Below are 21,810 nucleotides of genomic sequence, written 5' to 3'. Positions count from 1 at the left end.
CTCTAAATATATATAATTATATTTATATATATGTGTCTCTCTCTCCCTCTCTCTAAATATATGTATCCATTTATATATATGTTAGCTGCTCTCTCTCTCTCTCTCTCTAAATATATATAATTACATGTGTGTATGTATTCTAATTTCACTCTTGGGCGCAAATGAAAAATTTCCTGTGTGGGAGTGTTGTGCATCATTTCTCACACCTTGTGCGTCTTTAGATTTATGGTGCAGAAACTGTTTTCACTTGTGGATCAGACTTCTGTGCCGGACAGATTCCTTGCAAAATCTTGAAGTCCTACTCCCTGGTCACTTGATCACAATATATCTCAAGGTAGAAAGTTGAACTTCTGTTTTTAATAGAATACTTTGTGTGCGTGTGTGTGGAAGTTTGTATAATGGTAACTCTTCAGGAAAACAAAAATGTTTTGATGTCTAGTAAGTGCACCACGGTGTCAAGGTTTTCTGCTATTCTGCATATAACAATAATGTCTGAAGAATTTTATGTTCTAAAGCTCGTCTAGGGTGCCCGGATAAGTATTTACTTAGAAGAATAGTATGTCTCTGAACAACATCTGTAAATATAGCATGTAGCAATGCAGTGGTTGGTTGTAGAATGGAAATATTTTCGTGGCTAAGGCTAATGTATTCCCTGCTAATTAACTTGCAACTGAGCCATGACCAAAACTTCAAAGGGTTCTGTTCAGCCATTTGATATCCTTAAGTTGTTGACCAATTGTTTTTACTCAATTGTGGGATAGAGATTCATGCTTTTGTTTGGATCTTACTGATATTTGGTGTTCATGGCTATGTAACATAACTGAGAATATGTTACCCTAACCTCTTATTTCATAGTGAATGAATACAACTACATGGTACAGTAATAGTGAATATCACATTTCTATGAACAATTTCTTCCATAGCTGTTTGATGTTGTAAAGCCCTTCTTGGCTTGTCTCCTTTGTGTTTTCTTTCAACTGGAGGGTAGGTTTTCTAGCACCATTATCCCAATAAACATTCATTTCGGAGCAAATTAACTTATATTTTAATTCCCTTGTCTGATTATCGTAGAGTACAATTTCTACGCATTTGAGTTCAGCGTTGTGTTTATCATGGTTTCTAGGAAAAACTAGTAGAGTGGTTGCGAAGGACGAAAAAGCGTATTGAAGATGAGATCAACAAAAACAAGGACTTTGAGTTTGGCAACGGTATGTGTTTTTATTTCTTTCATTAGTTTTTTTAATTAAATCATTGAATTATTCCTCTTGTCCCCTCTCTTTTTAGCTGTGGCCCTAATCAGATACTTGCATTCTTTTTCTCTCATGAATTGACACCTTCCATCCTGCTAATGCAGTAGCTAAAGTAAAGAAGCTTATGGATAAAAATCCTGCAAAGCAGATCAGTTTCTGTTGAAAATATGTTGAAAACTGGAAGACTTAATACCCAATCTGGTCTATATTTGCAGCAGGTATGGCTTGTTGGTTATGCTTGAACTTTTTCATGTCATGAATTTTGTAGGAAGAGGTTTGCTATTCACAAGCGAAACTTGCCCAGAACGTGGCCACTTCTTTATATATGAACCTTATCTCATATGTGATATTCAAGTTTACAAGTGGGCCATCTTTATATTTATTTGGATGCTTGACGGTTCAGGCAGAGAGGCTTAACTATTTACGTTTCTTATCTCATTTTCGTGCTGTTCATCGAGGGGCATCATTCGCTGTTCATCGAGGGTATGTCTTCTGCTCCAGTTCCTTCAAGGTGTTTTTGTACCTATCTTGGGATGTGAGAAGGCTCACCTCTCTTTATCTTCTTTGTTTTGTTCTTGGAGGAGATTTTGACGGGTGCGAATGAGGTCTTTGTAGGGGTAGTGTTGATGGTAAAAGCTTCCTTGGCGAGCTTCTTCCCATGATTGTCCACCTTCGGAGCAAACACCTTATCCTTCTTGAAGTCGGTGATTGGCTTATTTTTTCCATGATAGGCGATGCTCAACTCCATGTCGTGGGTGCGGGTGGCTAACTCTTCGAAGGTCCGCAGATGCCTTGAAGGATATAGTGTAATCACCATTGCATGCCTTGGGCGCACATCTTGATCGAGGAGATCTCTGAGAGTCTTGTCTTTGCAATCGAGGCATAAAGTGCCCCCCCCAATTGATGTAGTCAACGACTGGCTCATCCTTCCATTACTTCGTACTTGTCAGCTCCAACATGCTTACAATGCGGCAGGTGTTGTATAAGCGGTTCAAGAACTCCCACTCCAATTGCTTCTAGCTGTTAATGGATTCAGGCTCTAGGTTCGTGTACCAGTCAAACGTATTTCCCTTTAGAGAGCGGATAAACTGCTTTGCGAGGTAGTCTCTTTCTATCCCTATGTTGTTACAAGTTTCAACGAAATGAGCGACGTGTTGCTTTGGGTTTCCCTTTCCATCAAACTGCATGAACTTTGGCGGCTGATAACCCATCGACATACGCAAGCTATCAATCCTCTTGGTGTATGGCTTCGAGTACAGCAATGCCTCCCACCTTTGTTTTGACGGTGTTGACAATCATGTCCTAGAGCTGCTAGATGGAAAGAGAGCCCATGAGCGTCGTTGATTGGTCTGGCTTCTCCTCAACTTTTTCTATCAGAGGCTCCTCATCCTCGTCGTCTTCCTTCTTTATTGGATCAACCTTTAAGTCGACTTTCACGTCGTGCTACGCCTCCAGTTGGTTGATGAATGCGGCGATTTGCAAGTCTTTCTCCTCCGCGATCCTTGTGAGCCTTGCAATCTCTTCCTTCATTTGAGCCAACTGCTCCTCGATTGAAGTCACCCCGATGGTCATGACTTGCATGGCTGAGCTGCTGCTCGAGTCGGCATAGGAGAGCAAGGACTTGGAGTACCTTATGCTGAGCTGCTGCTCGAGTCGGCATAGGAGAGCAAGGACTTGGAGTACCTTATCAGGCTTTCCTCCCTCGACGCACTTAGCGAGGCCAGGGTTATAACGGGCTCGTGATTCGGGTGCTCTTGTTCATTCGGCAAAGTTGATGCAGGGTTGGAAGACACGGCGGAAAGAGTTCTTGCCTTGCTTCAAGTTGTGACGTCCGAAGTGCCACCACTTGCGGCGAGGAAGCTCGTGTTCTTCGTGTTGGTTGCAGGAACAACTTGAACCTTCCTTGATGCCATTTGTGCCTTTTTGCGGATTTGAAGATAGAGATGAAAGGTAGAGATGGCCCCACTGGGCGTGCCAAATTTGTAAACACAAATTTTCCTGCGATAAATGAAACAAGAACATGTTTACAAAATAATATTTTGTATTAATTTTGGGGTTATAATCTCTTTTACAATTTGATCTTCAGATTCTATCTTTGTAAGGTGTGGATTGGTTATTGATCCAAAGGGTCGTCGGGACTTGATCTAGGGATGAATAGTGGTGCATATTTGTTGATGTTGTTGATCAAAAGGTTCGCTGGGGCTTGATCTTAGGATGAACGGATCTTCAAGGATCTTCAGGGCTTGATCTTGATGAACAGTTGTGTGGATTTCTTCAAAGGCCGTTGGGCTTGATCTTGATGAACGAGGATGAACAAATCTTCAAAGGCATTCGGGGCTTGATCTTGATGAATAATTATGTGGATTTCTTCAAGAGCCGTTGGGCTTGATCTTGATGAACAGTTGCGTGGATTTTTTCAAGGGCCATTGGGGTTGATCTTGTTGAACGAGGATGAACGGATTTTCAATGGGCTTCGGGGCTTGATCTTGATGAACAATGAACGGATCTTCAAGGGGCGCATGTGCCCGAGAAGCTGCTCATATTGTACATCGCCGTTTAGGAAAGTTCAGTTGGAGCACTCTTGGCATAAGAAAATGAATCCCATAAAGAAGTTGTGCTTTACTAACTCAGTCTAACTCTCACCGGCACTGAGTTGAACTACTCCCCGATAGAAAAGATGTGCCTTGCCTTGGTGTTCGCCATTTAAAAGCTCAGACATTACTAGCATGCTTACATCATCCACTTGGTTGCTAAAGGAAAGATGGTTTCCCAGCAACTCATGAAGAAATTCATCCAACTAGAATGCTCAGTGTGGTCGCTAACCTTACACCCTGGTCAGATCATAATCAGAGCCCACGAAATATGTATCAGTGTCAGGTTCTCTTCTATTTCACCCTCCTGTCTGTCCTTGGTTATTGTTCAACAGAAGTTCCATCTTGTATAAATTTTTTGGAATCCTACTGCTAAATTTTATTAAATAGCTTTGGTGTTTGAATTGTAGGTGGCAAAACAAACAATGGCCTTCTCTTTACAAGGACTTTGCAATCGTGCAGATCAAAAGTTGTACCATCTTCAGGTTGGTTCTCTTTGTTATTTTGTTATTCAGTAGAAGGGATCAAGGAAATAAATTATGAAAAGCTTTTTTCTAGAACACTTACACAACTTTTTAAGTACTAGTCAATTAAGATCATACTGAGGCGTTTTTTGGATTATTGATTAGCGTTTGGGTGGAGTTTTGTTCTCTAGTTTTAATGTTCTCAGTAGTTATTCCCTACCAAGTATTTTATATTTTTTTACTCACTGTTCATTGTTACATTGAAAAATGGGGCATCCCCAGACTCCTCAGTCCCCTATTGTACTCACAAGCACCTATAAGAAGTACTGCATCGATGAATACCCAACAGGCATAAATGCCATTGTTGCTGTACTGTCATGTACTGGGTGAGAAATTTATACACACTAAGCCTATATGTAGTTTGTTTCGTTTTTTAGAATTTATTAATATTTTCTTCTTTCTTATGGTACCTAGATATGATATGGAGGATGCCATGATTCTGAATAAGTCATCTGTGGATCGTGGAATGTTTCATGGGCATATATATCAGGTTTCTTCTTTCAATATCACATGATGCTACTTTCCTATAAAAATATAGATAAATAAATTAGATTGGATGAAACAACTTTCTTTCTTTTTTTTTTTTTTTTTTTCCCTTGTGCTCTGCTTTTTATTAATTTATCACTGGTGCTTCTTGAGCTCAATATACTAGATCATTTGTTTTTTTTTTCTTTTGTAATGTTAGAGGTCAAATGCATATTTTTTAATATTAGTCCCTTTCTTTAGAATCTTTTACAAAATCGAGTTTTATCTATTGTTGGATCTTTATTTTACGTTCCTGTATAGCTTGTTTCGAGAAATATGAGTTTGAGTCTCAAAGGCATATTACATATTATAAGAAGTGAATTGTTATTAGCACTCCAAATATCTCATTTGACACTCCAAACTTTCTATAATTAGAAAGAAAAATACATTTGTGAGGAGTGTAGAATGAGATTTTTTTAGTGCTAATAACAGTTTCCTATAAGAATATGCACTTAAAATCCATGCAGCTTAGTACTTTATTCATATTACCAAATTGGAGTCCACACCAAAATTTCTAAATAATCACCCTGCAGGGCCAAACAAAGTGATGGAGATTTTGTTCTTGATGGAATCTGTTAGAAAATCTTGTATTCATTTGGCCAAATGCGCTTTGTATACATGAATTTATTCTTGTTTCTTATTGTATATGTTGAAAGTTTTTACAGAAATTCCAGGAATTTTATTTTTCTTTTATTCTTTAATGCTTTTGTATGCCAAATCATTGTCTTTACTAATGCATATGGTTTTCTTCTTGGACCTAAATACCCTTCCTTACCAAATGATGTGTTTTGGCAGACAGAAACAATAGACTTCTCTGATCAAAAGAAGAGGTCGGATAACACCCCAACATTTTTTAAGAAAAGTAACGTCCATAAAAATCCTTTGATCGATTCAGATGGTCTTCCTTATGTTGGTCAGGTTAGCATTCATTTCTGGATTTGAGTTTCTGCTCTATATTCTCTTCTGCTTTACGTTGAACCCAGATAGTTGGGATCATGGCAGTGCAACTGTTGACGTGATATTTGTCCGGATGCAAGCTTCTGGCCTGTCGACTGACTTAATGATTGGTGTCCTAATGCGGCCTCTGGCCAGTCGACGGACTGGAAGTGCAAGTTTTTCTCTGGCACCAGTTTATTGCTTAGATATTAGGTCATTACTTTTGAGTTTTTTCGGAGTTCAAAACTCGACAGTTGAAGCCTAAAATCTCATACAATATAAATGTATATATAGTACATATGTGGTTGCAACTCTGTACTTACTTTATCCTTTGTTGCATTTCAGACGGTAAAACCATGTGAAGAATACTGTAGCTTTACCAATGACACGCTCCATAAGCCCAGAGCCATCAAACGGAAAGGTACAGAACCCGTTATAGTTGACTATGTTGCTATTGAAGGGAAGAAGCTCCTTCAGAAGGTAAGTGGACAACATTTACTTTGGTTGCTGCAAAGGTACTTGAACCTGAACAATTTAATTTTTACTGTATGTTGTTAACAGTTGCTGAAAAATTGCACTACATGTACACTCCTGTAGTTAAACCCCTTAACCTTGAACATTTCTTGTCACGGGGCGGTAGCTTACATGGACATTATGTTGACGCAACACCACTTGCTAGTTCAAAGGACGCTAATGGAGAGACTGGACCAAAATCCAAAACCCTTGTTGACGAACTTGGCGAAACGTTGAAGGTTAAGGGGTTTAACTACCATGGTGTAGAGGTTCTGTACAGCGGGGTTTACGGCACAGAACTCACATGCGAGATCTTTATTGGCCCTGTTTATTATCAATGACTACAACATATGGTTTCAGACAAATTTCAGGTAAAGATTTGACCAAATTCAAATTTTGTAACTACACGAGCTTTCAAGATTTTCTCAGTGTCCCATTTTTTATCATCAGTTGCCTTACATGGGGTATTCAATTTGGCGTGTAGGTACGCTCCACTGGAACGGTAGACCAGATCACTCGCCAGCCTATCAAGGGACGAAAGCGAGGTGGTGGTATATGTTTTGGTGAAATGGAGAGGGACTACATGCTTGCGCACAGGGCAGCGTATCTGTTGCATGACAGGCTTCATACCTGTTCTGATTATCACATTGCCGATGTATGTTCCTTATGTGGAAGCATCCTAACGTCCTCATTCGTCCAACCAAAACAGGTTGCGCGTGCGGTTTCAGGAATTCCCTCTGTAAGAGCTCCCAAGAAGGTCATCTGCCATGCTTGTAAGACAAGTATAGGGATGGAGACAGTTGCAATGCCTTGTGTCTTCAGATATTTAGCTGCTGAGTTGGCATCAATGAACATCAAAATGACTCTTCAGACAAGTAATGCAGCGAAAGCTTGATATCACGTTCTTAGGAACGAACAACCAATGTAAGATGGTACGGTGAAATTGATATAGCGGGCGGTGGCAGGACAGTTCGCACAAGGAGCATTGGGTGTGGGAATCGCGTCGCAAAAATGGCCGTCGATGCTGGGGATTGGTGAGAGGCTCCTGACTTGTATTTATATGTTGGCCAAGAGGGTTTAAGTTCTCTTCAGTTTTCGGATGAACACTGAGATAACTCTTAAAGCTCTCAACATTCTTTTTTCTCCTTTGTTGGCATGCGTCCAAGTGGAATTACACTTCTTTTTTATAACTTTGACAAGAAACCTTGTTACAGAAAAAATGGAAATTGATTTGCACAGGTTTTCATGAAAGCTGAGGACCTTATGGCTGCTTGAGGTTTACACGAGAGGTTTGAAGTTCAAGTTACATGAATGCATTGTTTTAAAAATCTCCGTCTAGTGCAGCCTAGGTCCCATTTAAGCGTTAGTCGGTTGGCTAGCAATTCATTAGTCCTAGACATTTAAAAATTAAGAAATGACGCCTAAACTTGCTTAGGTGCCCACCTAAACACTAACCTAACTTTAATTTTGCGTTTTATTTTTCCAAGACTTCAAGAAACTTGTTGAATATCCACTCGAAAATGTAATGCCCTTGGAAAACATTTCTTTTCTTTGTAGCACTCTCTCCCCAGTCATGTACCAGGAACCTTGTCCAGTTCCAGATCGTTTCCCATAGAACTAAATCGCGTAGTAAACCAGGGTTCATCTACCCGGTAATTTCTGTTTTTGTTGGTTATCATACACCATGAAGCTAAAGGCCTACAGCGGCTCTGCCGCCGCTTTCCATCCGAGGGGATAGAAATGGGAGCGCAGGGACCACTTGGTGGTACCGGCAAGCTTCGTTACGCACGTAATTGAGTTCAAACTAATCAATCACCAATCTCAATTATCGTTTTCAAGCAATATTTAATATATTACGAAGACCGTTGGAACCAATCTTATATAAGTCTAAATCACCAGAGTCCCAATAGAAGTTTCAAAAACTACTGCAACAAGATAAGCCTTACCGTCTCATTTCACTACGAAAGAGGATTCACAAAAGGAATTTGACAGATTATTTACCACGGAAAGACTTCAGGAGGACAAATAATCTCCCTTCCCATCAGATCAAACATGAGAAATACACCGATTATAACTCGTCTTCCTACATCCCTTCTTGCATCGTCTTGTCTTGAGTGGCACTGGCATGTCATCAATAATTTTTCCCCTGAAAAAACCAATAACCATGAGCTATCTAAAATTTACAGAAAATTCCATCAATTTCTCATCTCATGCTCAAATTGTAATGATACTCCACAAGTTAAAGATTCATAAACAGTGGATATCTTACTTGGTTAATCCCTGTCTGTCCCACAGGTGCATAGTTACTTTGTTGGAACCTGTCATCTCCTCCATGCCCAGGGTATCTCTGGCCATTACCAGATGCTGGTCCTTGGCCATAAGCCCCAGGGTTTGGTCCTTGTCCATAAGCTCCAGTGCTCGGTCCTTGTCCATAAGATCCAGTGCTCGGTCCTTGCCCATAAGCTCCAGTGCTCGGTACCTGCCCATAAGCTCCAGTGCTCGGTCCTTGCCCATAAGTTCCAGAGCTCGGCCCTTGCCCATAAGTTCCAGAGCTCGGTCCTTGTCCATAAGCTCCAGGTGTTCCCTGTCCTTGAAATCCACTCAAACCTTGTCCACTAGTATCAGCATGTGGGGGGCCATAATTCCTATTTTCTCCCCTAAATCCCTGCTGACCAGGAGGAGCATAACTCCTCTGATCTCCTTGTGGGAAGTTCCTGTGTTCTTCAGGACGATAACCTTGCTGCCCACCTTGGCTGTAATTGCCCTGATATGAAGGTACTGGATCTCTGCCTGGCTGATAAGCATCCCTCGCTCCAGGGGTATTCACTGGAATAGGACCTGTGTTCTCTCCTTGTCTTGGTGACCTATAATTTTGTTGTGGATAATTTTGTGATGCCTCATAGTTCCCTCCACCTTGCATAGCACCCTGTTGACTATAGGAGGGATTGCCTGGCGGATTATACGATGGTCGTTGCTGATCATATCTTTGTTGGTCACGGTTCCTGTTATTATCACGGAATCTTCCGCCCTGCTGCCTTCCATACTGAACTGGGGGTGGTCTTGGTATGATTGTACCATTAATGTATTTGTCTCCTGATATTTATCAAAAACAACTTAAATAAATTAAAATGCCAGATATGGATGGACTAGCTCATTTGTTTACAACTCTCCAATCCAAAACAGCATAACTGGTTGAATCTGCTGATAAATTTGCAACCCGCTATTCTCAAAGAAAATGATCATTTAAATCTTACCTCCATACTCCTTGTTCTGTACATCAATGTAAGAATCTGGCAACACAAACACTACTCCAGGTAAACCTGTTAAACGTTGAACGGAGAAGTTAGCAGGATTCAAGACTATCATTTTCAATGGTAACGCAGAATGTTATCCAAAACTTACCTTCGAACTTCTGTGACTCTTCCTCGGACATCTCAACCTGAAAGCCTGTATATGTTGTAGTGCTACAAGCATACATCTTCTTTTTTGCCTCTTCCACACTGAATAACAATAAAACTTAAGAGAAGAAAAATCCAATGCATAAAGTACTGCTGCAAACATAGAACGAACCGAAAACACACCAAGAAAGTAGTAGCATCAACAGAATCGCATCCAGGACCCAGCAAATGGTTGATGAGTAATACATATATAGCCAATAATATATGTATAGTAAGACCAATCAGAATTACATTCGATAATCGGCAACTATAGAAAAGACCCGAAAAGAACTAACATCGTCACCCGAATTCATTCCCCTCCCCTTCTTTCTTTCTGAAAGTAAAATATTTCATAGGCAAGACAGTGCAACATCTTATCAGTTCCTTTAAGGGCTCGAGGCGATTACCCCAGAAACTACGCAACCAAGATCAAAATTAACAATTTCGTTCACAAATGTAATTTTACCCCAAATTTTCTTAGTAACCAAACATATTATAAAATCAAATACAATAAACATAAACACGTAGAGAGAGAGAGAGAGAAAGAGAGAGAGAGAGAGAGACCTGATGTTCAAGCCCTTAGCACAGGTCTCCTCATAATTCCTGATCATTTCTTCAGCCGGAGGCTTGTTGTCTCTCGGGAAATCCATGACGATCAGCCAGTGGTTGTAATCGCACCCTTCGAACAGTACCGTATGCGGGTCAATCTCGTCCTTTTGGTTGTTTCCGTACGACGAGGGCCGTGCGGAGGAGACCGACGACGACCTGAAAGTCCGAGACTGGAGGAGGAGCCTCCAGGACTGTTGCGGCGATGCAGGGGATTTTTCGGAGGTGGGGGCGCGAAGCAGAGGAGAGGAAGAGGATTGTAGAGCTGAGTGTGCGGAGGTTGCGGAGAGAGAGCGGTGGAGGGTGGAGAGACCGCTTAGGGTTCGGCGGAGGCGTAGAGAGCACAGCGCCATGGCTAGGGTTTTGAGAATTTTGGCCTGTTCGGGGTTTTAGAGAAGAAAAAGGTTCACTGCTCTGTGTGCATTAACCCCAAATCCCGCACGAGGGCATCATTTCTTCTTCCTAGAATTTCGGTTTTGCCCTTCATTTTTTTTTTTTTAACAATCGATTTTATCTATATTTTGAATATTCGATATTATCTACATAGTAGGAGTGATGTGTGTTTAGCCTCATAATGGACTAGCAATAATGTGGTTTAAATTTGTCATTGGCAAAAATTGAACCAATAACATCTCAAATATTAGTAAAGAAAAATATCACTATACTGTAGTACTAAGTGGTTGTTTTTCCTTTCAATTGAGTACTAGATCTTTTGGAGTTTTTCAACATGTTTGAAAATACTTTTAAATTGATTGAAAGTGTTTCTGAAATGGTTAAAGGTGTTTTTGATAAAATATTTTCTGAACTATTTTTTAGTAAAAATGCAATTAAACCTTTAAAAAACACTTGAACTTGAACTGTTTCATGAAAGAAACACTTTTTTCTTTGGTCAAGATTACATTTTGAGTCTTGATTTTTTTTAACGTAATATTTACAATAAAATCACTCATTTATAAGTGAAGATAAATACCACTAGACCCATATTAATAAGTAGTGGAGAATTTGATTTTTAATTAGTTGAATCTAAACCTATTAAACAAGTCGTATGTGTTGTGTTCATGTCAATCCAGTAAACTGTTACATGGCTCGTCTTGGTTCGCCCATTAAAATAATTTTCTTTTCACAAGCACTAATTTTGTGAGAAATTGAGAACATGTTCATAGAAATATCAACAAGTGAAGAAAAATATATTTTTCTTGTCAATCGACTTATTTTATGACACGTTAAGTACACACTTGAATACTGCATTATCAAGAAGAGTAAAAGTTATTATCCTAATGGTAATTTGGCCTTAAAAAAATTTTAAGAGAAGCAATTGAATAGCTACATAGTAGATGATGAACTATTGCAACAAATTCTGATATTATTCCTACCAGTTTCTTAAGTAAAAAGAGGACCGTTAGATCTTTTAAATTTACAAGAACGAATGACGGAAAGGAAGGATACGCTGCTTCTCCATGTGAGTACGTTGAAGAAGACTTGCAGCACCATACGACGCCGTCACATCCACACAGAGAAGGAGAGAGAGCACCGGCAGCAGCACTTCCGAACCTCAACCACCTCAGCATGAATACTCATTTCGAGTGCACGAGTATTAATCTGAATCGGTAAGAATGAGTGATTCACAGCCTCCTACTGACAGCGACGAAGACGATGAAGACAATGGAGTGGAAGAAAATGTGGACGCTGTATTAGATTTGTTTCAGAAAACATGAAGTTCTTGACTTGTCGGCCAAGAATTCAAAGTATTGTTTGACAGCTTAGCAAGTTGAAGGCTTCACAAGTATTTTTGGCGTTGTGAAATATAATTTTACGGGGTGTTTGATAATCCGTAACCAGAATCAACAAAAATCCAATTCCGACTCCTCCTCATTCAACTCCTCCTGATTTCAATTCCTACAATTCCGACTACGGATTAGTAAGCAAGGTCTTAACATTTAATGTCCTGTTAATCAATGTTAAAATTGATTCCCAAATCTGGTTTGAAGACATGTCCTTCACTTTTAAACTTAGAAACTGGGGGTACCAGCTCACAAGCACTTTTAATACAAGTACTTTGAAAAATCTGATGAAAACCAAAGTGCTTCGTGGAAAAGCATTTGGAAGTTTTTACTTCTTGAACCTTTCGCAACTCAAAAACACTTTTAATTATCTAAAAGCACTTCTAATTATTCTAAAAGCACTTCCAAACACAGAGAGAGATTCATAAAAGGGTGAGTTTAGAAGATACAAAGATCTCCATACCACAAACGAGAGTACAAAATCATTAAGCAACTCATATAATTAGAAACAAGACAACCTTATCCTGAAACAAACTAAAGCCAGATCCAACCAGCCAGCAGCCATCAAAACATGACGTCATCATGAGAAAGCTCAAAAGCACTTAACCAGTAAGCTCCTCTTCCTTGTGGGTCTCAAGTGTGACGTCAGACGACGGATAAGCCACACAAGTGAGCACGAATCCACCATCAATCTGCTCATCATCCAGAAAGCTCTGGTCCGACTGATCCACACCCCCACTCACGACTTTGCCGGCGCACGAGGAGCAAGACCCTGCCCTGCAGGAGTAGGGCAGGTCAATCCCGGCCTCCTCCGCCGCGTCGAGAATGTACACGTCGTCGGGGCACTCAAACTCTTGTGGCCCTTCTGGTGTGAGCAGCTTCACCTTGTAGGCAGCCATCGCCACACGCCCTCCGCGGTTGGCCTTGAGCCCGAAAAGGGCCTGACCGACGTTGGGGGATAACCGCAGGCTGGTCATTGGCTGGCCGCGGATGAAGGAGGTGCTGACCATGGTGCCTGAGAGAGCTGTGGCTGCCATGTTTGTTGGTTTGCTTTGGTTGCAAGGCTTGTTTGTGTTGTGGCTAAAGAGAGTGGGAGAGAAAGCCTTGGTAGTGTTGATAAATGGGATGGCTTGGGGAAGTAGTGTGGCTACAAATGAGAGAGAGAGGATGAAGTGGCATCAACCCTTATCTGCGACGTGGCAACATCCCGTGGATCATTCTATCTTTTTATTATCACCACAGGACCATAGAGTGAGTGAATGTGGCGGGCACAATCCTCCTCTGAACCAGGTTTTTGGTCTTCTTTCAACGGTTAGTGTTACCCGCACACAGAGTTTTATCCTAGTAACTCTCAAGGGTCGAAGGACGCGTTTTGTGTAATTTCACGCAAGGTGAACAGACTAAGACCACCATAACCTCATTTAATTAGATTTTATGTAAGCAATCAAAATCATCTTAATGTCATGTTTAGTTACAAGCTCATACTACTGGACCCGATAAAATTAATTAATTTTGGTTCTAAAATAAACTAGTAAATATTACAGAGGTTAACATCTCCTCTTGGTTTGTGGAGGTGGGATCGAAAAACATTTATGACCACATAAATTGACTGGAGATCACAAGATGTGAAATGAGCGTTTGGCCACACATACAACACTAGATCCACTCTTCCTACCTATAAAATTAGAGGACTTGTCCTTCCTCACACCACTGGTGGTTAAATTGAAGTTACCCAAGATGGGTTGAACTATACCATTATCTGTATAACAAACAAGAGGCTATCATTTTGAGTATTCAGATCCTCTCTAAATCTCGCAGTTCGGAGTTGACAGATCTCATAATCCAAACTATTCGAGAGAGGAAGAGGGAGAGAGATTCGAACCCCTAATTCTTGTAAGGTGGAATGGTAGTACGGTCTAACAGAGGCAGTAAGATTTAAGATGAGTAATCCAGATCAGTCAGTCCATGAACTCTAAAATCCGGAGAGGATCTAGATTTCGTTTTGAAAGCGATAATCTTAAGTTGAATAATTATGATACGGAGATTTATGTCAAGTGTATAGCAAATTTTGTACAATGCAGGTCGAAAAACAGAGCTCGTTTACGGCATGGAAAGGAGCAAAAATGCTATCAGCTCTTGCTGGAGATATGCTCATCCTTAATTTTCTTTATCGACACCGACAAAATATTACGGAATCAACTGTCATTCATACAAGTTACAAGAAATACTCGAAATAGATCGTGCAAAGATGTAAAGACACAATATGTGGTTTCAGACAATGATACTTATATATGCAAGGTACAGATGGAATCAAAATTCACAAGTCGTTACATAACTCAGAATCAAAGGTTCGTTTCGGAGAGTCCTTCCCCTCTTTTCCATCCATCCCAATGACATACAGACAGAGAGTAACGATGCACCTATTTGTAAAAGGTTGAAAAAAGAAAATAATGAAATAACAGGAGTTCGACATCCGCTAACTTAGATTATAAGACAATCTCTGCATCTAAAATTAAGGCTTTCACTTACAGCCGGGGAAAACAAAAAAATCTCAGGGCTTTCCCGAGTCCAGAGAAAGAATACATCCCCTGTCCGCAAACCCTGTGATTTCAGTCTGTAGTGGTTACTGGATCCCCATCCCTGACCATGTACCTCAACAACGGCCAATCTACTCAGAGAATCTCCATCAGGTCCATTTCCTCGAGGAGATGCTCTAGTCGCACTTGATATTTCTGTAGATCCTCCTTACAAACAAATTAGAACCCAGATATCCAACAGCTCCTGCACATTCGAAAAAGGAAACAAATGAAACACAGATTAAAGCATTTTTCTGGCACTTTTTACTTTTCTAGCGTTTATAAACAAGAGGCGTGGGAGAATATGGCACTCAGGAAGAAACATTTCTTCTTAGTAACTAGGAAACTAATGCTCAGGTCAAGCATATAGTTCAACAAATTAATGACAGCACCGTAAAAACGCCTTTAAATATATAGGTCAACAATATGATCGCCTACTTTCCAGCTGCCATGCTGGTTGGCTGGGAGCAAGAGTTGAGCAGAGAAAAAAAAAAATTGACATCTACGAATCCTTTAAGTGGAAATAAAAGTCAAGTTAGTGTAGAAGAGAAAACTCACCGCAAAGGATTCCTAAGCCAAGGCAAAACATCAAAGTGTATCCAAAATAGAAGCTGGTCTGGAAGAAACCCGACATCTTAGTCTTTGCATAGTAGTAATATATAGAATACAAGTACACGTAGACAGCTGTTGATGCAGCAGAAAAGAAAGAAGTCCATTGCCAGTGGTAGTTCTCAGCATTAAGCAAGAAGTATGTCCCCACAATTGTCACACACACGGTAACAATGATGAGAATCAGAAAAACAAGCAGCATAAATCCATAGACATAATACACCTGTTAAGACACAAAGATGAAGAAATACGTTAGCATTCATGTTAATCACTGTCATCACTCAACAACAATCATGCACTTTTGCCCCAATAGACTAACAACTTTCTAAACAATATAGAATCTTCTCATATGTGCTGTAACAGAACTTCAATGCGTCTTTCACGTACAAATGATTCCCATCATTGCTTTCAAGACATAAAATTCAGCTAATGAAACTCGTGACTTCTACAATTTTCACAAGCTTGGTGTCATAATGACCAACTATTGTTAAGTTGTAACTTTGTCTAAGGAATGGCATGCACTGCCAATGTTTGCAATGTTATTTGGTACTCAGATCTATTAATCAGCAAGTCTATACTATAAACAGCACATGGTTATCGCAATTTCACCTTGTAATTCCAGAAGGATGTGAAGACAAAATACATTTCGATAAATATGCTTCCAAAGGGCAGAAGTCCTCCCATCAATGAGACTACAGATGGGGTTAAATACCATTTCTTCTCAGGAATAGGACGAGGAATGGTTTTCACACGACAAGGATTGTTAGGAGCACCACTCCAGTTTCTTCCAACAACTGTACCAAGAAGTGCTAGAGGAAAAGAGATGAATGCCCAAATGACAAAAACAACCACCATTGTACCAAAAGGAATAGCAGCCAGTGACCCGTAAAATATAGCAATTGTGTTCAAGATGAACCCAATCCCAAAGCACATAAATGGAAATAGAGATGCTGTGAGTATCATTGACTTTATCCAGTTTTTACCTGATAAAACGAGGTGTAATATTTCAGAAATAACACAAGCTCAGAAATATCCAAATAAAGGTTGTAGTGATTTGTTAGAAGGCTTAAACAGAATGAATACCATATCTATCATATGAATTAAATTAAATACGTACCGCCATGTCTTGAATACATCCCACCACTTACATAACCAGAAATGAAAGATGTAAGGGCGTAACACACTATGAAAGTTGTAACAATTGCACCTCTCCTGAGACACCAAATAAAAAATGATGTAAGACATAATACACTATTAAAGTTATAGCAATTCTTCCCAGGTACACAAATAGTAATTAACTATTTAGCATGCAATATCAGATAACAAGCTAAGAGCTAAGACAGGGAAAGATTAATGTGTGGCGACGGCGCGACGCATAGCTGGCCTAATATTAATTACATCAACATATAAGTATGCAAGACTTATGTATTTATGATTCAAACATAAACATTTCGAAAATCATAAAAAAAATTTAAATAAAAAAACTAGGAAAGTGGAAAACCCAAAATAGCATCCCAAGTACTTTGAGCAAGTAGTCAACATACCCAACATACAACATCCCAACAATTGCCAGTAAGATGACAAGAAGAACAAGCAACGCTAGCTGAGCGCCCGTGCCAACAACAGCAGAAAGAATAACCAAATTACGCGAAGGCCGAAAAACATCCCCATGCACAAGTTTCCACCCAGACTCTTCACTGACATCTCTTTCCTACAATAGGCACATTTTCAAAAAGGGTTACCAGTCACCACACAAGGACGGTATCTATTGTATCTCTATCTACGTAGAAAAATAACAAAACATCTAAAAGAAGGATATGATATGATTAAAATCATTAGATCATACCAGAGTCTCCAGATCGTCGTCTTCCCGGGCATACTTCGCATAGTCATTCCTAAGAGTCCGCATCAATATCATTGACACCAAACCAGTAAGGAAAATAACCATCATGAATGAATTGAAAATTGAGAACCAATGTATCTGCAAATTGCAAAACGGTCATACAGCTAATTAAAAAACCAAAAAGAAAAAAGCATTATTAAGCAGCCAATGTTAAAATCCCTTGCAGACTTATTCTCCCGAATTTAGAATAATATGCTGTCAGCGTCAGAAATAAAAATAAGTTAACAAATAAACACATAATCAGTTGTTACTTGGTGCTCAAAAAAAGGGTAGTCCAAGTAGACATCAAATCGACGTGCAAATGTGATAGTGGTTGCAATCCATTTGACAGAGTAAGTTAGGTCCAATTTCTTCCCTGCTTCCAACGGCTTTGGACTATCTTGAGTGAGATTCACATGAATGATCTACAAAAATATAAACTATAATGAATATCATAGATCCTCAAGCCCACTATTAAAGCCACATCTGATATGGAGAATCACAAACCTGATCGTTATTGTATTTAACAATAATATTTTTATGCGTGTAAAGGACATGCTTGCCATTTTCACTGTTCTTGTCCTGGTGCAGCTCACCAACAAAGCCTAGAACGTCATGAGAAGATGAAGATCAATCTAATAGGATGATAACATACACGTGAGTTCAAAATTTGAAGGAATGAGTATAATGCATACCCCATAAAGGCAGATCATCTGAACATGCATCCAGCACAGCAACGTCCAGGTAAGATAATATGTTAAAGATACAAAATATAGGATTAGTGAATGCCCCAAACGAATTGACCACAAAACATAGAAAATAAACCCTTGCAGTAGATCCCCACAAAGATCTAGATTCCCAAACACATAATAAAGCTACTTTTCAGATAATTGTGAGCATTTCCTAAGTGTATAGACTCTATAATACTGTTCATGAAAATGTAATTAACACAAATTTCTTGTAGTTAAACATCAAGTTTCCTCAAGTTCCGTGTGTTGTAAGGTTATATTGAACTTGGCAACAATTAGACTGTAGTTCATGAGGCATAGACTTGTCAGTCACAACACACGTTTGCTTAACTATCTTATATGACTAAGGAAACATCTAAGTACATATTTTTATTACATCAGCAATATTATCGTCCAAACATAAGCACGAGAAATGTTCTTAATATTGATTTAAAGATAATTCTGCCATACTCTTTTGATTCCTAAATCACTCTCTCCCATGCACTAGATATGTATGATTCATCTTTCACACTTGCCATAACATTGTATATCCAGGAATGCAATGATGTCATATCAATGGAACCAATGCACCACCGACTCCCCCAGAAAAAAAAAATGCATACTAAATACCAATAAGAGTACCCATTTTGTAAATCAACAGTCCATAAGTATGTTGGATTTTTTTTTTTTTTAAAACAAAAAGTATATTGGAATGTTAACTCAGGACATCCAACAAAAACTTTTTATGCATCTAGAAACACCATACATCGATTTAATCTAAACCAATATTCATACTGTCTATATATATTGTATTAAATAATTTTATGTAAAACATACCCATGAAAAATTCAAACCAGTAGTTATTCTCGATTGCATCCTTGAAGTGTTTAACCTTTTGATCGTCAAGTTCAAGTTGGCAAATGGTAGCCCTGTCCACATTTTCTGAACAGAGAAATGAAACAAATCAAGTTGCAATTAAATACCACAATCCATCAACAAAAATTATAGCAGAGCATGGAAGTCCACATACTTCGAAACTTTATCTCAATCTGGCTATCAATCAGCTCATTTCCACCCAGGACTTCACCAAGGCCACCCCATTTGTGAGCAGCATTTTCAGATCGATGACAGAAAGGAAGACTGTAGTAATTGTATGTTTCTTGTGGATTATTGTAGGGCCCAACTTTATTCACCCAAAGGGTAACTGATTCTTCTGCTTTATACTGCAAAAGAAAGCAAGGGAGCATTGGAACATTTAGACAGAATTTATAATTACATCAAGCATGGATGAATCCAAGATCAATTATCACAGCAGCACAGGAAAGTGTGAAATTAGAACTAGTCAACAAATGGTTTGAAGTTAGATTAATAATACAGATGACAGAATGACAGTGCATGTGAAAGTCTAGTTAACACGTGATGATTACAGAAAAAGGCTTCATCCTAACGTCTTTTACATCTACAAGTCAACGCAATCAGCCATCTGTGAATGCTTCATTAGAGCATCAGGATGCCTCCACCTTAGTGTGTTTTCAAAGTAACCTAGGTCAGGGATAAAAGGGTTCATTGAACGAATACAGGTACCTGACTTATGGATAGATGTACGGTACATTATCACTCATAATATTTATTTATTTTTTGTTATGGTAAGGCAAACTTCTTGTGTTACAATGGCAGATTGACTTGCAAACTGTTTTTGGTGGAGCTGGATCGCATTCACATGTAATTTTCAGTGTTATGGATGCGTAGCGATATTAGCTATCTATACAAAGTAGTTTTCAAGTTCCAAGATCTGCACTTTCGACTAGCTTGATGTCTTTCACTATGCTAAAGGCATCCAATCGCAAATCTACTCAAATGCAAGCATAAACCCCAACGTACACAATTTTCGTCACCGATTTCCTTGAGGCCCCTGGAACCCATTATCATAATACCAAAACCCTATATTAAAATCACCATTGCAAGTCCCAATTCGCCACTATAAGCGCTATCGTAGGTACCCATAAGATAAAAACAGAAACAACACGACCAATAAGAAAAACCCAGTTAAGATCTTACCCTAACAAACACATACACAAACAAACCGTACAAATTACAGATCTGAATCGAAATTCAGAGATTAAAAGGACAAACATAGAGATCTACCAGGATTTAGTGGGAGAGCCAATGCTAGGGTCTGAGCAACGCAAAATGGAAGAGAGAGAGAGAGAGAGAGAGCGTGAAATAATTTACCTTGTGATCTGACTCGGAGGCGAAGGCGGGAGCGAGGAGGAAGAAGACGAAGAGGAGGAGGGGGGAGAGAGATCGGACGGAGGAGAACATGGCGATCGCCGGCGAGGGTGGGATCTGGACGGTGAGCGAGAGGAGGTGGATTAATGTTTTGTGTTGTGATCTCTCCCAGAGGCAGAGGAGGCAAAGGCTGAGGCTGATGCCACTCGGACTCGACTCAATTACTCTCCAAAGTCTTCACAAAAGAAAGACTTCGGAACGCATCTTTCTTTCTTTTTTTGCCCTTTAATTTAATTTGGGCCTTTTGGGCCTGGGACTTTTGGCCTTTTCGGTTGGGCTTTTTGTTTCTTTGTTTTGTCCTTTGGAGACTGAGTTTATTGGGCTGTTATGGATCATGTTGTTTCACAGCACCCAAATATCACATTGATATCCTCGTAATGTGTATTCTTCCACAAAAACCCCAATACATATCATACAGAGCTCTACCTGGAAGTATCTTACTGATGGACAGAGGGATACTGAAATGGTTTTCTGAGTCTTTCCGGCTTCCAAAATGGTAGGATATTGTGAGGAAACTACCAATTGGTCCCTTTTTTGGAAGGGAAACAAATCTTAGAGGCCTGTACCTTGAAATTTGGGACGAGCACTGTTGCCAAATTGAGAGCATGTACCTCATTTGGATCTCTTCTTATTCCAATGAAGAGCCTGATTTGGAAACTCTTTTTATACCCTGTGGCTGGGGGTTTGCACCGCTCAAAGCCATTTTGAATTGGAAAGCGGCAAAATTAAGGGTCATAATTATACAACAGCGTAACTTTGAGACACATTTGGTTCATATTAAGGATTTGACTGATAAATTCAACAGAGTTTGAACTTTCATATCATCTGTTAATTTATTCATCGACATTGGCATTATTTTATTAAGTTTTTTGGGCTGGAACCATACTGGTCTTGAAGAGTCGTATTAGATGTTGGGAGAATCTAGGGTTTCACATGGAGCTATTTCAGAGGCGAACCTATGAATTCACATAAATTGTCAATCACTCTTGGTCTCGTGCGAAAATCTACGGGCTAAATTTTATTTTTCATAATTATTTACTTTCAAGATGAAATTTGAATTATAGAAGCTTTAGGCAAGGGAGGGTGATGCATGTTGGGGGGTGATGCTAGATGTTTGGGAATGAAAGAAGACAAGAACATGAACAAAACAAAAGTGCTCGACAGCGCAGAGTCTCTCTTCGTATCCTTGGTCTTGTTTTTCTTCGTGTCTGTGTTTCTTTCTATTGGCAAGATCTTTTCAAATCATTACGGCCCTTGTTTTTATCTTCAAGTTGTAACATCGACATTAGAAGATGACAATATTAGTGGACATCCATGGAGAGTGATTGAGCTCCACTAGTCAACCATGGAGAGGTCGATGATGACACCACGCCCTTCAACTCGACACCACATACTCCAATTGGTGCTATCTACACGGCGGAGGCGTCCCTTGGCATATGTGAGATCCGTGAGAGCGAGGCCATTCATTTTAGGAGCGCAACGGCAAGGGCAAGGGAAATTAAATTGTCTTTATCATTAACTTTGAAGAGCAATTACCTTTGTGCAAGTTACAGGGACGAAGCT

At 39.6% G+C, this 21,810-nt stretch overlaps 3 protein-coding genes and 1 pseudogene across 3 annotated transcripts; 1 reads left to right on the top strand and 3 right to left on the bottom strand.

The window, feature by feature from the left end:
- Positions 1–15: 15 nt before the first annotated feature.
- Positions 16–7,565, top strand: LOC103940379 (annotated as a pseudogene).
- A 625-nt stretch (positions 7,566–8,190) lies between these two features.
- LOC103940372 (multiple organellar RNA editing factor 1, mitochondrial-like) lies at positions 8,191–10,816 on the bottom strand. The gene is made up of 5 exons (XM_009350480.3): positions 10,341–10,816; positions 9,742–9,839; positions 9,594–9,659; positions 8,609–9,432; positions 8,191–8,485 (listed from the first exon to the last, which is right to left on the bottom strand). The coding sequence occupies exons 1-5, from the start codon at positions 10,733–10,735 to the stop codon at positions 8,471–8,473; spliced, it is 1,398 nt and encodes a 465-aa protein (XP_009348755.2). The 5' UTR covers positions 10,736–10,816; the 3' UTR covers positions 8,191–8,470.
- A 1,749-nt stretch (positions 10,817–12,565) lies between these two features.
- Positions 12,566–13,245, bottom strand: LOC103940371 (ferredoxin-like; the record flags this gene model as incomplete). The annotated part of the gene is given in 1 exon segment (NM_001302391.1): positions 12,566–13,245. A coding segment is annotated over 1 exon segment (435 nt). The 3' UTR covers positions 12,566–12,765.
- A 1,184-nt stretch (positions 13,246–14,429) lies between these two features.
- On the bottom strand, positions 14,430–20,416 carry LOC103940370 (transmembrane 9 superfamily member 1). Its single transcript, XM_009350478.3, has 12 exons — positions 20,191–20,416; positions 18,989–19,181; positions 18,796–18,900; positions 17,926–17,943; positions 17,738–17,835; positions 17,503–17,655; positions 17,195–17,329; positions 16,893–17,059; positions 16,466–16,560; positions 15,958–16,331; positions 15,298–15,571; positions 14,430–14,944 (listed from the first exon to the last, which is right to left on the bottom strand). The coding sequence occupies exons 1-12, from the start codon at positions 20,278–20,280 to the stop codon at positions 14,877–14,879; spliced, it is 1,770 nt and encodes a 589-aa protein (XP_009348753.2). The 5' UTR covers positions 20,281–20,416; the 3' UTR covers positions 14,430–14,876.
- Positions 20,417–21,810: the final 1,394 nt, after the last annotated feature.

This window comes from the organism of the source record quoted next, unplaced genomic scaffold, assembly GCF_019419815.1.
Source record: "Pyrus x bretschneideri cultivar Hongxiangsu unplaced genomic scaffold, Pyrus_bretschneideri_v1 Contig265, whole genome shotgun sequence".
NCBI lineage: Eukaryota > Viridiplantae > Streptophyta > Magnoliopsida > Rosales > Rosaceae > Pyrus > Pyrus x bretschneideri.
The sequence above is the reverse complement of the archived record's forward strand: the minus strand, read 5'-3'. Positions and strand labels throughout refer to the sequence as shown.